The sequence below is a fragment of the Piliocolobus tephrosceles genome, chromosome 2 (genome assembly GCF_002776525.5).
Source record: "Piliocolobus tephrosceles isolate RC106 chromosome 2, ASM277652v3, whole genome shotgun sequence".
Taxonomy (NCBI): Eukaryota; Metazoa; Chordata; class Mammalia; order Primates; family Cercopithecidae; genus Piliocolobus; species Piliocolobus tephrosceles.
This window is the reverse complement of record NC_045435.1, coordinates 84,682,286-84,700,509: the sequence shown is the minus strand read 5'-3', so window position 1 is coordinate 84,700,509 and position 18,224 is coordinate 84,682,286. Positions and strand designations below refer to the sequence as shown.

Below are 18,224 nucleotides of genomic sequence, written 5' to 3'. Positions count from 1 at the left end.
CCCAGTCCTGGGGAGAGTGCACTATGTACATAGAATGATGTAAATATGAATGATGACAGGTCTGTACCCTCAACTTTCCTTCCTATGGCAGACATTGCTAATCAATCACAGTCTCTGCTCAGTCTGGAAAAGAGGCTCAGAGTCTTCTCCACATGAGGCCTCAGACAAGCCCTGCCCATTCCTCAGAGCTGGTATATGAATAGCCAAGTATCTGCCATCCATTGCTCTGACCTCCTGAAGCTTGTCAGAGACTATCTGGAAAAGACCACTTCATTCCTTTATTGAGAGGGGAATACACTCTGTCACAATGCAAGGCCCTGAGCCCAGCAAGATCTCCAGCTGGAGATGCAGCTGGTTGGCTGTGACTCTGTATTGGCCTTTGATGAACCCCTGGGAAGCACAGGAGCGGCACCTCCAGTAGGCCTGGATGATGCGAACAGCATTGAGCATCTGGCAATAGCGCCTGCGGATGCGCCACATGCGGGCCTGGGACTGCAGTGTGACTGCTGCCCACTCCTCCCGGGAGAAGGCCTCCAGCGCCGCCCGCCGCCTCTTCTCCAGAATCTTGGACAGTATCAGCCGCCACCAGCACTGAATGATGCAGGCGCTGAGGGCCGCGTGCAACAGTGCCCGACGCACCAGGGTGCCCCGCCACCAGGCCTGGATCTTGGTGGCTACCATATCTTTGTCAGAGAGCTTCTTTTCGTTTTCTGGGGGCTTTCAAGAAAAAAGAGGGACCTTCAGAGAATGCTCCCCACTGGCTTCAGCCCTGGGGTGTGCCAGGAAAGGCCCTGATTCCCTATCAGCAACTGTCTCTTTTTCTGGAATTCAGGAGCACTGGGTAAGACACTAGCTGGAACCAGATCAGGTAGGTGTCCTGCCTCTGCCATCCTCTGGTTGATAGCCACAAGCACATCACCTTGCCCCTGGGTCTCAGTGTCCTGCCCATCCTGGGGCACACCTGCCCTGGCTACCTCACCCAGTTTTCCACGGACCTTGTTGACCAGCAAGAACACTGTGATATAGGGTCAAAGGGTTACCATGTTCCACCCAGACCTGCTCCTTTCTTTCAGACTCCTTCCACCTGCTGGAGAAGTCACATCCTTTGCCAGCCCTGCCCTCTCATCCCCGACAACAGTTCATAGCCACAGCCTGTTCTCTCCCTCTGTCATGTCTGAAGACTAAACCCTGATTTTTTTTGTCTTGCCCAAATTCGTATCTAAGGAGCCTGGGGAGTCATGCCCTACAAATCATAACTTCTCGTCAGATGGGTTTTATTTAACCCTTTACTTTCCAACCTGACCCTGGCATAACATTACCAGACAAGGAAGAAAAATATTTTATCCCAAAACATGCTTCTTTGCCATATTTTGAAATGGCCCTGCAAAGCTGTTCTTTGTGGAGGAAAATTTGCATCTGTAAAGAATCTCTATTGACATAGCTAGATCTTTTTCTTCCAGACCCTCCCAAACCTAAAGAGATTAACTAAGATCTGAATAGGAAACATTTGTCATCTATTGTTTCTAAGGGGAGATACTACAAGAGTTCAAAAGAACTTTGGTCTCCACAATCTTTTATCTTAACCTGAATGTTCCCTTTCTATGAATCACATGTCTTTGGACAAATTCAGCCAATTGTCAGTCAAAAGATGTTTAAATTCACCTATAGCCTGGAAACACCACCCTCCCCCCAGCCACCGCTATGTTTTGTCCCCCCTTTCGGTCCCTACCTTTTGTTTGTATTCCTATTTTTTTTTTTTTTTGAGACAGAGTCTAGCTCTGTCCCCCTGGCTGGAGTGCAGTGGCACGATCTTGGCTCACTGCAAGCTCCGCCTCCCGGGTTCACGCCATTCTCCTGCCTCAGCCTCCCGAGTAGCTGGGACTACAGGCACCCGCCACTGTGCCCGGCTAGTTTTTTGTATTTTTAGTAGAGACGGGGTTTCACCGTGGTCTCAATCTCCTGACTTTGTGATCCGCCCGCCTCGGCCTCCCAAAGTGCTGGGATTACAGGCGTGAGCCACCGCACCCCGCCACCAATGTATTTCTTAAATGTATTTGATTGATGCCTCATACCTCTCTAAAATGTACGAAACCAAGCTGTGCCGGGACCACCTTGGGCACATGTTCTCAGGACTTCTTGAGGGCTGTGTCATGGGCCATGGTCATTCACACTTGGCTTAGAATAAATCTCTTCAAATATTTTGCAAAGTTCAACTCTTTTCTCTTTTTGTCAACATGTCATAGTATCAAAAGTTCCTCCACCTCAAAGTTCAAACTCTTACATCTCTTCCCTATCATCATTTTTCTTAACTTTCACATTTTAAATCTTAATTCACAAGCACACATACATGCACAAGCTCAAACACACACACACACATACACACACACACGCACATACACATACTTCTAACTGAGCCCCGCTTCCATATCATGGTCATTCCATTCCACAAGCACAGCCCCCACATCCCCAGCCCCAGCCCTGTGTGGTTTGGGAGGTCATACTTTTTCTAATTTCTCATTGGCATTGTCCACTGTCTGTGTCTCAACCAGAACTGGAGTGTTAGCCTGAAAGGGAAATGGGGAAAGAGAACGGACAAGATTGAGTTTATTTCTCTTCTTAGCTCAGCACTGTTAGATATGAGTTCTAAATTTCTCTTCAAAGAATCAATCTGTCAGTATGTTCAATTCTTTGCCTTCTACTTTTAAACTTAACTTCCTCATAAAGCAAGCTTTTTTGATTACCTGCTCCACCCTGACTCATTCCCATTACCTGCTCATTCTCCACCCTGACTCATTCTGATTTCCTGCTCTGCCATACCATTTTTCCTGCCAAACCACTCAGCTCGTCACTCTCTTTAAATTAACCAATTGGAATTAGTTTAGCCTGTGCAGTCTAACCCTAGCCAACCGGTCTAACCCTAGCCAACCGAGGAATGACCCAGCAGCAGGGGCCACGTGTGTCAGGGATAAGAACCCCTTCCCCTCCCTTGTCCAAGGGTGCGCTCACCATTGCTCCATCTGTAAGGGCGCACCCTTCTATACAAGTACATTGCCTTGCTGAGAATTAAAAAGAAAATTTTACATTCGAGTGCTATTTCTTTTGTGGCACTGAAGCTTTCCTTATAACAATCTGGGGGCTTGCCTGTGATTACATTCCACTCTGGGGGAGGTCTCTGGTTCTCTCTCACGAGGAGGTGCACCCCGCCCCCTTGCAACGGCCTCAGGGGTGAAAAATCAGGACCCACCCAGTGCGAGGAATAACCCAAGCTCTCAGCAACGCGGAAAGAAACTGGCCAGCAACCTAGCTTAAAGGATCCTCACATATTGTGGCAACAACTCTGTGCACAGACCAAGGAAGGAGAAGCTGTGGGAGCCGATAAAGTACTTCGTTGGTTGTCAAATTCTGGAGGGCTAAATGTGTGTGTGTGTGAATGATCACAAACAACCTTACTTGAGGTGTTGTTCGTGTGGACAGTGATAATAAGTCCTACTTCTGGATGGAATGAGTGGGTCCTCTCTGCAGTTCTGTAGCTACCTCTTATGGCTTAGGGTGGATCCCACCATAGGATTTATACCAGCACGCCAACACTAAGAGGGGCCTAATTCTCCCTTGGGGAGTGGCCAGAGAGGACAACATGAGTGGGAAGTGTCCAAGGGACCTTCAGAGGGGAAAAGAGAGGAAACAGGTCAACCTTCCAGACCAGCAAGGCAAGATGCCCCCTGATTTGAGGGGTTGAACCTTCCAGGATAGGCAAGGCGAGACATCCCTGCTTTGAGGGGTTGAGCCTTCCGCAAATTTCAGGGGGTTGAACCTCACACAAACTTCTGGTAGTAAGAAAAATATTCAAACACCCCTTTCCTTTCTTGGGGGAAGAGAGAGTAGCTCCTCTCCCAATGGTCCCTCCCCTAGGGGAAGGGGAAGGACAGGGGAGAACAGCAGCATAAGTGGCTGGCAGAGGCAGGGAAAGACCAGCAAAGAGGAAAGAGAAACTGGGAGAGGAAGTCAGAGAAAGAGACAGAGAAGGAGAGAGGCAGAGAAAGAAAGAGAAAGACAAAGAGGGAGTCAGAGAGAGAGAGAGACAGTGAGGCAGAGAGAGAAAGAGACAAAGAGGGAGTCAAAGAGAAAGAGAGACAGAGAGGCAGAGAAAGAGAGAAAGAGACAGAAAGACAGAGGGAGTCAAAGGGAAAGAGAGACAGAGTCAAAGACAGAGCGAGAGATGGAAGTAGTAAAGAGAATATAGTGTATCTTATTCCTTTAAAAGCCAGGGTAAATTTAAAACCTATAATTAATAATTGAAGATCTTTTCCATGACCCTATAACACTCCAATACCACCTTGTTGTCAGTGTAAACAAAGGCATAGCCCAAAAGCACTGAGGCCACTGACAACCCATAGCCTTCCTAATCAAAAATTCTTAATCCGGTAAACTGCGGATGGCCCAAATGCATTCAATCTGTAGTGGCAACTGTTGCTAACAGAAGAAAGTAGAAAAACAAGTTTTAGAGGAAACCTCATTGTGAGCACTCCTCATCAAGTCAGAACTGTCCTAAGTCAAAAAAGAAAAAAAAAAAGGCAAAAAGGTAGCTTAGTGACTCAAGAACCTTGAAGTATGAGGCTATTCTGTTAGAAAAAGATGATTTAACATTAACCACTGAAAATTCCCTTAACCCAGCAGATTTCCTAACAGGGTATCTAAATCTCAATTACCATACAAAGGTCCGACCAGACCTCCAAGAAACTCCCTTCGGGACAGGAGGATAGATGGTTCCTTCCGGGTAATTGAGGGAAAAAGACACAATGGGTATTAGTCCCAGCTACTCCGGAGGCTGAGGCGGGAGAATGGCGTAAACCCGGGAGTCGGAGCTTGCAGTGAGCTGAGATCTGGCCACTGCACTCCAGCCCGGGCACAAAGCAAGACTCCGTCTCAAAAACAAAAAAGAGTCTATAAAATTCTTACCTTATAGTCAGACATTAAAAATTGGATAAATATGTCTACAAGGTTTTATTAAAATTAAGTTTAACATTAATAACACACTAAATAGGAAGCATTGTCAAATATAAAATGGTGTTTGACTTTCTGTGGTCTAAAAACTAATAAAAATAGGTGTTAAAGGAAATTTCTCAGTAAGAAGGTACAAAAGACTATAAAGTCCACTACTGATGCCCCCACATTTAAAACAAAAGGTCAATTTCTTAGAAATTATATACTTGGTTTATCTTCTATTTTCCTTTCCCTCAAAACAAAAAGTCTTTTAGCACAAGTACCACCCCTAGAATTTCCAATAAACCAGCACCAGCCTGAGGATCACATTCTCATCAAAGGGTAGAAAGAAGGAAAACTCATAGATATGAGTTCTAAATTTCTCTTCAGAGAATCAGTATGTCAGTATGTTCAATTCTTTGCCTTTTACTTTTAAACTTAACTTCCTTGTAAAGCCACCTTTTTCAATTACCTGCTCCATCCTGACTCATTCTGATTACCTGCTCCACCCTGACTCATTCCCATTACCTGCTCATTCTCCACTGACTCATTCCGATTTCCTGCTCTGCCATAACCACTTTTCCCACCAAACCACTTGCCCCTTCGCTCTCTTTAAATTAGCCAATCAGAATTAGTTTAGCCTGTGCGTCTAACCCTAGTCAATAGGGGAATGACACAGCAGCAGGGGCCACATGCATCAGGGATAAGAACGCCTTCCCCTCCCTTGTCCAAGTGTGCACTCACCATTGCTCCACCTGTAAGGGTACACCCATCTATAGAAATACATTGCCTTGCTAAGAATTAAAAAGAAAATTTTATATTCGAGTGCTATTTCTTTTGCGGCACTAAAATTTTACTTATAACAGCACCATGCAAAAGACACTAGCCACAAGCACTAGGACATAGGATCAATGACATCCAAGTCAGGGCTCCTCCTACCTCTGCCTTTGACTCTGCTTCTAAGGACAAATGGGTCAGCGTCTCCTTCTGCTGAGGCTCATCTTCTTTTGAGGGCTCCTCTGTCTTTATGGGCTGCTTCTCCTCCTGCAATCAGCATTAGGGGAAAGGCAAGAGTGGGGCTGCTGTCCCTCCACCTCCATTCAGTATGGCATGCATCCCCAGCTTCCAGGGCTTCTGAGAGTCTTCAGTGTCAGCGGGTCCCTTCACCCTGAGAGATCTATGGGACACCCCTAACAAGCCTGGTGTGTTTGGCTCTTACCATTGGTCACATATGGATTGGTTGTAGATGGTTCAAATCCCCTCACATCTGTGTTCATCCAGCCATAGCATAGGCAGGAAGGGTGGAGGAAAAAAGGCCTGTGATGTCATAATGGCCCCTGTGACTCAGGCACCATATGGTTCCTAACAAGTGAGCCCCCTCCAAGGGAAAGACAAAAGCACTGCCCATTCTTTTCTGCCAGAAATGGACAAAGCCCTGACTTCAAAGGCAAGATGCCAGAAATACTGGCCCATTGCTGTAAAGGTTTATAAAAAGCGAGTCATTGGTAATATTTAATTGAAAAAACTTGGACAGGCACGGTGGCTCAGGCCTGTAATCCCAGCACTTTGGGAGGCCAAGGCAGGCAGATCAACTGAGGTCAAGAGTTCGAGATCAGCCTGGCCAACATGGCGAAACCTTGTCTCTACTAAAAATACAAAAATTAGCTGGGTGTGTTGGCTGTCACCTGTAATCCCAGCTACTCACAAGGCTGAGACAGAATTGCTTGAACCCAGGAAGTGGGATTTGCAGTGAGCCAGGATCATGCCACTGCACTCCAGGCTGGGCAAGAGAGCAAGACTCCATCTCAAAAAAAAAAAAAAAAAAAAAGGAAAAAACTTAAATAGCCCACTTAAATAATCAATACGGGATTAACTTAATGGTGTATAATTCATTCATACTATAAAATACTACATAACTGTTAAAAATAATGAATTTGATCTATATTACTAATGAGGAAATATATAAAGATGTATTTATAAGTAAAAAAACTAAAGTTCCTTTTGGTCCCACTATGTAAACAAAACTAGGAACATAATTCTACACATAAAATTGAATAATTTATGCCAGAAGTTATTATATGATACACATTTTATGTTGTAAATTAATATAAAGAAGAAAAAAGGTATATATACCAAACTATTAGCAATGATTACCTTTGGAGAGGAGTTAAATTGCTGACTTATGCCTAACACAGTCCCCAAGGAACCCCATGAGGGCCTGAGGACCAGCCTGGACTCCATCTGAGGTTCAAATGGGTTCAAGTGCTCTCCTGTCTTCCTCTGTCCCTGGGGTCTCAAGGCCACAGTCAGATGGATGAGGGAGGCCACTGCACATGCATGGCCCCTTTCTGCCTGATCTCGGCCTCTGAAGACCCAGCTGGACAGGGTAAATCCCTGGGAGGCACAGTCCCCGGGATCACTGAGGAATGCACTTGAAATGTATAGGGTGAGTATGGGAGAGGCCAATGTGGATATGTAGGGGGAATGTAGGGAAAAGCAGGAGGCCATTTGAGGCTGGGATGTGAAGTTAATGGGATGAAGGGGTGGGGAATATGGGAATACATGGAAAGATATGGGAAGTTGTGGGTGTGATATGGTTTGGCTCTGTGTCCCCACCCAAATCTCATCTTGAATTGTAACTCCCACAGTTCCCATGTGTTTGGGAGGAACCCAGCGGGAGGTGACTGAATTGTGGGGGTGGGTCTTTCCTGCACTGTTCTTATGATAGTGAATGAGTCTAATGAGATCTGATGGTTTTACAAATGGGAGTTTGGGCCGGGTGCAGTGGCTTATGCCTGTAATCCTAGCACTTTGGGAGGCCGAGGCAGGAGGATCATGAGGTCAGGAGATCGAGACCATCCTCGCTAACACGGTGAAACCCCATCTCTACTAAAAATACAAAAAATTAGCAGGGTGTGGTGGTGGGTGCCTGTAGTTCCAGCTACTGGGGAGGCTGAGGCAGGAGAATGGCATGAACCTAGGAGGCAGGGCTTGCAGTGAGCCGAGATCGCACCACTGCCCTCCAGCCTGGGTGACAGAGCAAGACTCCATCTCAAAAAAAAAAAAGGGAGTTTGCCTGCACAAGCTCTTTCTTTGCCTGCTACCATCCATGTAAGACGTGATTTGCTCCTCCTTGCCTTCCACCATGATTGTGAGGCCTCCTCAGTCATGTGGAACTTTAAGTCCAATTAAACCTCTTTCTTTTGTAAATTGCCCAGTCTTTGGTATATCTTTTCAGCAGTTGAAAATGGACTAATACAGTAAATTGGTACCACTAGGGTGAGGTGTTGCTGAAAAAATACCCAAAAATGTAGACGCAACTTTGGAACTGGGTAACAGGCAGAGCTTGGAACAGTTTGGAGAGCTCAGAAGAAGACAGGAAAATGTGGGAAAGTTTGGAACTTCCTAGAGACTTGTTGAATGGCTTTTTAAAAAGCCTGATAGTGACATGGACAATAAAGTCCTGGCTGAGGTGGTCTCAGATGGAGATGAGGAGCTTCTTGGGAACCAGACCAAAGGTGACTTTTATGTCGCCAAAAAGAGACTGGCAACATTTTGCACCTGCCCTAGAGATTTGTGGAACTTTGAACTTGAGAGAGGTGATTTAGGGTATCTGGCAAAATAAATTTCTAAGCAGAAAAGCATTCAAGATGTGACTTGGGCATTGTTAAGAGCATTCAGTTTTATAAGGGAAGCAGAGCATAAAAGTTCAAAAAATTTTCAGCCTGACAATGTGATAGAAAAGAAAACCCCATTTTCTAAGGAGAAATTCAAGCCGACTTCAGAAATTTGCATAAGTAATGAGGAGCCGAATGTTAATCCCCAAGACAATGGTGAATGTCTCCAGGGCATGTCAGAGGCCTTCACAGCAGCCCCCCATCACAAGCCCAGAAGCCCAGGAGAAAATGGTTTCAGTGCTGTGTGCAGCCTAGGGACTTGGTGCCCTGTGTCCCAGCCACTCCAGCCATGGCTGAAAGCGGCCAATGTACAACTCAGGCTGTGACTTCAGAGGGTGCAAGCCCCAAGCCTTGGCAGTTTCCACGTGGTGTTGAGCCTGTGAGTGCACAAAAGTCAAGAATTGGAGTTTGGGAACTTCTGCCTAAATTTCAGAGGATGTATGGAAATGCCTGGATGCCCAGGCAGAAGTTTGCTAGAGAGACTGGGCACTCATGGAGAACCTCTGCTAGGGCAGTGTGGAAGGGAAATGTAAGGACAGAGCCCCCACACAGAGTCCCTATTGGGGCACCACCTAGTGGAGCTGTGAGAAGAGGGCTACTGTCCTTCAGACCCTGGAATGGTAGATTCAGCTTGCACTGTTTGCCTAGAAAAGCCACAGACACTGAATGCCAGCCCGTGAAAGCAGCTGGGAGGGAGGTTGTACCCTGCAAAGCCACATGGGTGGAGCTGCCCAAAACCATGGGAACCTACCTCTTGCATCAGCGTGACCTGGATATCAGACATGGAGTCAAAGTAGATCATTTTGGAGCTTTAAGATTTGACTGCCCCACTAGATTTCGGACTTGCATAGGGCCTGTAGCCCCTTTGTTTTGGCCAATTTCTCCCGTTTAGAATGGCTGTATTTACCCAATGCCTGTACCCTCATTATATCTAGGAAGTAACTAACTTGCTTTTGAGTTTACAAGCTCATAGGCAGAAGGGACTTGCCTTGTCTCAGATGAGACTTTGGACTGTGGACTTTTGAGTTAATGCTGAAATGAGTTGAGACTTGGGGGGACTGTTGGGAAGGCATGATTGGTTTTGAAATGTGAGAACATGAGATTTGGGAGGGGCCAGGAGTGGAATAATATGGTTTGGCTCTGTGTCCCCACCCAAATCTCGTCTTGAATTATAACTCCCACAATTCCCACGTGTCATGGGAGGAACCTGGTGGGAGGTTATTGAATTAGGGGGCAGATCTTTCCTGTGCTTTTCTTGTGATAGTGAATGAGTCTCACGAAATCTGATGGTTTTAAAAAATGGGAGTTTGGGCTGGGTGTGGTGGCTTACACCTGTAATCCCAGCACTTTGGGAGGCCAAGGCAGGTGGATCACCTGAGGTCAGGAGTTCGAGACCAGCCTGGCTAACATGGTGAAACTCTGTTTCTATCAAAAATACAAAAACTAGGCATGGTGGTTCATGCCTGTAATCCCACTACTCAGGAGGCTGAGACAGGAGAATCGCTTGAATCTGGGAGGCAGAGGTTACAGTGAGCTGAGATCACACCATTGCACTCCAACTTGGGCAACAAGAGTAAAACTCTGTCTCAAAAAAAAAAAAAAAGATGGGGGTTTGCCTACACAAGCTCTCTTTACCTGCTACTATTCATGTAAGACATGACTTGCTCCTCCTTGCCTTCCGCCAGGATTGTGAGGCTTCCCCAGCCACGTGGAACTGTAAGTCCAATTAAACCTTTTCTTTTGTAAATTGCCCAGTCTTGGGTATGTCTTTATCAGCAGCCTGAAAATGGACTAATAGAGGGTGTGACAGAGAAGGTGCGATATGTGTTCATTTGAGAAGGATAATAGGATACAGGCCTTTGTTGTAACACTAGTCAGTTTTTTACTTCCCCCAACTCCCAACACTCTCCACACCTCCCCCCGCCGACACACACACACATACTCATGAAAGCCTTGTGCTTCATCATCTGGAAGAATAAACCCCAAACTCCTCACAACCTAAGTAGTGGGCATCAGCTTTTTGAGAGAGAAGAAGACAGAGAAGGCCAGGTGCAGTGGCTCACACCTGTAATCCCAGCACTTTGGGAGGCCAAGGCAGATGGATCACTTGCACCCAGGAGTTTGAGACCAGTCTGGGCAATATAACGAAACCCTATATCTACAAAAAATACAAAAATCAGCCAGGCGTGGTGGTGTGCGTCTGTAGTCCCAGCTACTTGGGAGACAGAGGCGGGAAAATCACCTGAGCCCAGGAGGTCCACTCAAATGGAAACTCATGAGCCATGACCATGATCCAACCTGGGTGACAGAGCGAGACCCAGTCTTAAAAAAAAAAAAAAAAAAAGATAGAAAAATTAAATCAAAAATCTAATTACTGATCAGAATATATGGGGTAACTCACATCCTGTGAATAATAAAAAGCCCTGGCAACATCAAGAAAGGAAATGAGACAGTATAAAGATAAAGGCAGGTCTGGGCATGGAAGGGCTTCCCTCCAGAGTAGCCAGAAGGAGGAAGAAACGCCACTTCATGGGAATGTCAGAGGGCTCCACCTCCAGTTAGGATGCAGAGGGTCACAAAATACTTCCACAGCAACTGCACAATAAGAAAACACCTGACAAACTTAAAACATCACATAATAGTAGCTATGGAGGGTCTAAATAAACTGAATTCTAAAGTGGCTCTGTCCCTCTCTAGGTGCACGGAGGTTAGTGGCTGCTTTCATGCCTGTGGAGAGGTACCAAATCTTTGGACACAGGGACCCGCAGGAGTAAGCCCGCCATATGCAGTGAAATGCTGTGATGGGGATAAACCAGCTGAACTTTCAATGGCTGCATGCGAGTTGCAAGACAACTTGGAACCTGGAAAAGCCACACACACACACACACACACACACACACACACACACAAACACAGTGAGTTCTCTGCTGCCCCCATTCCTTCCCGTGGGACTTCTGCTGGATCCACAGCAGCACAGGGAGCCAGGGGCTGGCCTGGACAGCAGAGAGAGCTCTTAAGTCTCACAGTGCTAACATTCCACACTTTTGCTGGAGAAAGGAGTCTGAGCCGAGCCTCAAGACATTTGAAACTGAGGGGGATGCAAACCAACTAAAGTGTCAACACAGCCCCAACCTAACTGAACTCCTGACTAGTTGAAAAATAGCCTACCCTAGTCTCTACTGCTTTTATCTAGTGTTTGCACACAATTTTAAAAATGAGACACAGGAAGAAGCAGAAAAATGTGACCTGTAATCAAAAGGAAAAAAGCAATAGAAGCAGACTCACAGATGATTCATATGTTAGAATTAGCAAAGACTTTGAAACAACAGAGATTATATAAATATACATATAACAGAAAAATAATTTAGAGGTAAAGCTAGAAAAAAATAAAATAAGAAGATGGAGAATTTGGGCAGACAAATGGAAATTCTAAAGAACAGAATAAAAGAAATGCAATTTTTTTTTTCTATTTAAAGAGACAGGGTCTTGTTATATCATCCACCTTGGTCTCAAACTCCTGAGCTCAAGAAACACTACTGCATCAGCCTCCTGAGTAGCAGGGACTACAGGCATATGCCACCATATGTAGTTCTGAAATTCTAAAACTGAAAAATACAATACCCAAAATGAATAGTTCACTAGAGAGAGTAACAAAAGAAAGGATTATCAAACTCAAAGGCAGGTCAAAAAGTTATACGAACATGATAAACACAAAGAAAACTACATATAGGTACAATAATGAAATTGATAAAAATCAAGGGAAAAGAAAATTGTTTCTAAAAAACCAGGTGGTTCACGCCTGTAATCCCAGCACTTTGGGAGGCTGATGTGGGTGGATCACTTGAGGTCAGGAGTTTGAAACCAGCCTGGCCAACATGGTGAAACCCCATCTCTACTAAAAATACAAAAATTAGCTGGGTATGGTGGCATGTGACTGTAATCCAGCTACTCAGAGGCTGAGGCAGGAGAATTGCTTGAACCTGGAAGGTAGAGGTTGCAGTGAGCTGAGATTGCACCACTGCACTCCATCCTTGATGACAGAGTAAGACTCCATCTCAAAAAAAAAAAAAAGAAAGAAAGAAACCAAAGATGGCCGGGTGTGGTGGCTCACACCTGTAATCCCAGCGCTTTGGGAGGCTGAGGCAGGTAGACTGCTTGAGGCCAGGAGTTCAAGACCAGCCTGGCCAACATGGCGAAACCTCATCTCTACTAAAAATACAAAAATTAGCCCCGTGTGGTGGTGCATGCCTGTAATCCCCGCTACTTGGGAGGCAGAGGCATGAAAATCACTTGAACCCAGGAGGCAGAGGTTGCAGTGAGCCAACATCGTGCCACTGCACTCCAGCTACAGAGTGAAACTCTGTCTCAAAAAAACAAACAGCTGGATGCAGTGGCTCACGCCTGTAATCCCAGTACTTTGGGAGGCCGAAGCGGGCAGATCACGAGGTCAGGAGATTGAAACCATCCTGGCTAACACTGTGAAACCCTGTCTCTACTGAAAATACAAAAAAATTAGCCAGGTGTGGTGGCAGTCACCTGTAGTCTCAGCTACTCGGGAGGCTGAGGTAGGAGAATGGCGTGAATCTGGGAAACGGAGCTTGCAGTGAGCCGAGATCTCGCCAGTGCACTCCAGCCTGGGCGACAGATCGAGACTCCATCTCAAAAAAAAAAAAAAAAAAAAGAAAGAAACCAGAGGAAAAGGTCACATTACATTTAGGGGAAGAAAAATAAACAGTATAGACGACTTGCCATCAGAAACAAAAAGAAGTCAAAAAAAAAAAAAAAATGGAATGACATTGTAGAGTGCTAAAGAAATGAGAAGAGAAAAATAAGCCAACCTAAAATTCTATACCCAGAGAAAATGTCCTTCAAAAATAAAGATATAGAAATAAAACTAAAAGTTCTGCTCTTATCATTTCTACTTAACAATACACTAAAAGTCCTAGCCAGTGCAATAAAGCCTTTAAATGGCCTTAAAATTCTGTTTAAAGAAAGAAAACTGTTATTCACAACATGATTATTTGCATTAAAATGTACCCAAAAATGTACCCAAAAAATCCTACTAGAGCTGATAAAAGAATTCAGCAAATTTGCTAGATATCCATGGTGATGGTGGCACATGTCTATAAATATACTTAAAACCATTGAATTGTACATGTTACATAGGTGAATTGTATGGTATGTGAATTATGTCCCAGTAAAGCTGTTTAAAAAATAAAAGTCATCAAAACATTTTCAAGATACAAGGATAATATATGAAAACCAACTGCATTTTATTTATTACTATTATTATTATTATTATTTGAGATGCAGTCTCACTCTGTCACCCAGGCTGGAGTACAGAGTGCAATGGCATGATTTTGACTCATTGCAACCTCTGCCTTCCAGATTCAAGCAGTTCTCCTGCCTCAGCCTCCCGAGTAGCTGGGATTACAGGCACGTGCCACCATGCCCGGCTAATTTTTGTATTTTTAGTGGAGACAGCGTTTCACTATGTGGGCCAGGCTGGTCTTGAACTCCTGATCTCAAGTGCCCAGTTCAGCCTTCCAAGGTGCTGGGATTACAGGCATGCCACTGTGCCCAGCCAATCAACTGTATTTTCATACATCAATGGATGACTGGGGAATTCTCGATATAGAAGAACAAAGTTGGCCGGAGGCAGTGGCTCACTCCTGTAATCCCAACACTTTGGAGGCCGAGACATGCGGATCACTTGAGGCCAGGAGTTGGAGATCAACCTGGGCAATACAGTGAAACCCTGTCTCTACTAAAAATACAAAAAATTAACTGGGTGTGGTGGTGGGCACCTGCAATCCCAGCTATTCAGGGGGCTGAGGCAGGAGAATTGCTTGAACCTGGGAGGTAAAGGCTGCAGTGAGATGGACAGAGCAAGGCTGTCCCAAATACAAACAAACAAAAAAAATTAAGAACAAAGTTGAAGGATTTATATTATCTCATTTCAAGACTCACTATAAAGTTACAGTAATCAAAACAGCATGGTATAAGAAGAGACAAACAGATCAATGAAATGGAATAGAAAAGCCGGAAAAAGACTTACACTTATATGGTCTATTGATTTGTTTAATGTACCAACACAATTCAATGCAGAAGGAAACGCATTTTTCAATTTAAAATAAAAGAATCTTGATCCTTATCTAACACCATAGACACAAATAATAATTCAAGATGGATCGTAGCCTAAATGAAACCTAAAACTATAAAACTTCTAGAAGAAATCCTATGAGAATTATTTTGCGCCCAAGAATCAACAAAAACTGTTTTCTTAGCACACAGAAAACACTAAGTATAAAATATTGATAACTTTGCCAGGCGTGGTAGCTCATGCCTATAATCCCAGCACTTTGGGAGGCTGAGGCAAGAGGATTTCCTGAGCCCAGGAGTTTGAGACTAGCCTGGACTCAAACATGTTGAGACCTTGTCTTTACAAAAAAAAATTTTTTTAATTAGCCAGGTGTGGTGGCATGCACCTGTAGTCCCAGCTACTCAGGGAGGCTGAAGTGGGAGGATCACTTGAGCCCAGGGATCAAGGCTGCAATAAGCCATATTTGCACAACTGTGCTCCAGCTTGGATGACAGAGTGAGACCCTGTCTCAAAAAAAAATTTGATAAATTAGACTTTGGCCAAATTAAAACTTCTGTTTATCAAAAGACAGCACTTAAGCTACAATCTGAGGAAAGAATATTCACAATACCTATATCTGGCAAAGGACTCCTACTCAGAATATAAGAACTCTTACAACTCAGTAATAAAAAGCAACCTAATAAAAATGGACAAAAGGCTTAAACCAAAGCTTCGTAAAAAAAGATATTCAAATGGCTTCCAAACACATGAAATTTGCTCAACATCATTAGTTATCAGGGAAAGACAAAATTTAAGCCACCATCATGATGGCCAAAATTAAAGAAAAAAAGAAAAGGAGAATACCAAATGTTAGCAAGGATGTATAGCAAAAGAAACTCTCATATATTTTTGATAATACAACCAATTTGGAAATTCATTTGTCTATTTCTTTTAAAATTAAACATATACCTATACCCACTCTCTGACTCAGCAATTTCACTCTTAGGTATTTACTTAAGAGAAGTGAAAACATATCCACAAAAAGACTTGTACAGGAATGCTCATAGCATATACTCATAATAGTCAAACATTGGGAACATGTGAAATATCTATAAATAGGATAATGGATACACAAATTGTGGTATATTCATAAAATAAAATACCATTGGGCAATAAATAGCCAAGAACTAATGATACGTGCAATAACGTGGGTGAATCTTATCCATGATACTATATTGAGCAAAAAAAGCCAAATGCAAAACAGAACATATTGTATAATTCTATTTATATCAAATTTAAAACATGCAAATTTGTTGTGGTGGCTCATGTCTATAATCCCAGCACTTTGAGAGGCCAAGGATCTCTTGAACCCAGGAGTTTGAGACCAACCTAGGCAACACAGGAAAGCACTGTCTTTACAAAAAGTGTTTTTAAAAATAATTAAGTGAGGATGGGTGTGGTGGCACATGCCTGTAATCCCAGCACTTTGGGGGACCGAGGTGGGTGGGCCACCTGAGGTCAGGAGTTCACAACCAGCCTAACATGGTAAAACCCTGTCTCTACTAAATACAAAAAATTTAGCCGGGCGTGGTGGCACATGCCTGTAATCCAAGCTACTTGGGAGGCTGAGACAGGAGAATCGGTTGTACCTGGCAGACGGAGGTTGCAGTGAGCCAAGATCACGCCATTGCATTCCAGCCTGGGCAACAAGAGCAAAACTCCGTCTCAAAAAAAAAAAAAAAAATTTAGCCGAGTGTGGTGGTGTGCACCTGTGGTCCCAGCTACTTGGGAACCTGAGGTGGGAGGATCACCTGAGTCTGAGAGGTCGAGGCTGCAGTGAGCCAGGATCAAGCCGCTGCACTCCAGCCTAGGTGACAGAGCAAAACTCTGTTTTTTAAAAAAATGCAAAACTAATATATCATGATAGAAATCATGAACAGTGGACCGGGCGTGGTGGCTAATGCCTGTAATCCCAGCACTTTGGGAGGCCAAGGCAGGCAGGTCACCTGAAGTCAGGAGTTCGAGACCAACCTGACCAACATGGAGAAACCCCATCTCTACTAAAAGTACTAAATTGGCAGGGCATGGTGGCACATGCCTGTAATCCCAGCTACTCGGAAGGCTGAGGCAGGAGAATGGCTTGAACCTGGGAGACGGAGGTTGCAGTGAGCCAAGATCGCGCCATTGCACTCCAGCCTGGGCAGCAAGAGCTAAACTCCATCTCAAAAAAAAAAAAAAAAAGTCTCAGCTGGGCATGGTGGCTCACGCCTGTAATCCCAGCACTTTGGGAGGCCAAGGCGGGCAGATCACAAGGTCAGGAAATCAAGACCATACTGGCTAGCACAGAGAAACCCTGTCTCTACTACAAATACAAAAAAAAAATTAGCCAGCTGTGGTGGCGGACGCCTGTAGTCACAGCTACTCGGGAGGCTGAGGGAGGAGAATGGCGTGAACCCAGGAGGCGGAGCTTGCAGTGAGTTGAGATTGTGCCACTGCACTCCAGCCTAGGCGACAGAGCAAGACTCTGTCTCAAAAAAAAAAAAAATCTAGAGCAGTGGTTGCCTCTGGGAGTTGAGATTGATTGGAAAGGGATACAAAGGGACTTTTTGGGATGACATGAATGCTCTATATCTTGATGAGGTGTGGATTTGAGGTATACGCATTTGTCAAAACTCATTTAACTTCACATTTAAGATTTCTCCATTTCACTGTACATAAATTATACCTGCGCTTTTTTAAGGAAGGTGAAATAAAGACATTTTCCAAAAAATAAAAGCTGAGATCGTTTATTACCAGCAGACTCACACTGCCAGAATGCTAAAGGAAGGTCCCAGGTGGAAGCTCAGAGCAGCAGGTGGAAATGAAAGCCCCACAATGGTGATTATGTGGGCAAACAGAAAAGATCATCTTTTTAAATTTCTTTAAAACACCATTGAATCCAGTGCTGGCAAGAGGAAGTAAGTACACTATAGATAATCTTTCCTAGTGATTACAACAGAAAACTCTGGACAGAATACAAAATCAACTAGACTCTGAAAAGTAAACGATAGCGGCCAGGCATGGTGGCTTATGCCTGTAATCCTAGCACTTTGGGAGGCCGAGGCAGGCAGATTACCTGAGGTTGGGAGTTCAAGATCAGCCTGACCAACATGAAGAAACCCTGTCTCTACTGAAAATACAAAATTAGCCAGCCACGGTAGCATGCGCCTGTAATCCCAGCTACTTGGGAGGCTGTGGCAGGAGAATCCCTTGAACCTGGGAGGTGGAGGTTGCAGTGAGCCAAGATTGTGCCATTGCACTCAGCCTTGGCAACAAGAGCAAAACTCTATCGAAGAAGAAGAAAGAAGAAAGAGGAAGAAAAAGAAGGAGAAGAGAAAGAAGAAAGAAGAAGAAGAAGAAAGAAGAAGAAGAAGAAAGAAGAAGAAAGAAGAAAGAAGAAAGAAGAAGAAGAAGAAGAAGAAGAAGAAGAAGAAGAAGAAGAAGAA

At 44.4% G+C, this 18,224-nt stretch overlaps 1 protein-coding gene across 1 annotated transcript; it reads right to left on the bottom strand.

Annotated features, from left to right (window-relative positions):
* Nucleotides 1-256: 256 nt before the first annotated feature.
* LOC111528775 (IQ domain-containing protein F1) lies at nt 257-6,394 on the bottom strand. Its single transcript, XM_023195570.2, has 4 exons — nt 6,200-6,394; nt 5,920-6,024; nt 2,502-2,564; nt 257-717 (listed from the first exon to the last, which is right to left on the bottom strand). Exons 1-4 carry the CDS (start codon nt 6,200-6,202, stop codon nt 271-273), a joined length of 618 nt encoding a protein of 205 aa, XP_023051338.2. The 5' UTR covers nt 6,203-6,394; the 3' UTR covers nt 257-270.
* Between the last annotated feature and the right edge of the window lie 11,830 nt (nt 6,395-18,224).

What these genes read in the sequence shown, in the direction of transcription:
- LOC111528775 (XM_023195570.2), bottom strand. An exon ending in AAGCAGAGTCAAAGGCAGAG is followed by an intron (nt 2,565 to 5,919) that starts GTAGGAGGAGCC and finishes TTTCCCTTTCAG; the next exon opens with GCTAACACTCCAGTTCTGGT. An exon ending in CCAATGAGAAATTAGAAAAA is followed by an intron (nt 718 to 2,501) that starts GTATGACCTCCC and finishes TTTTCTTGAAAG; the next exon opens with CCCCCAGAAAACGAAAAGAA.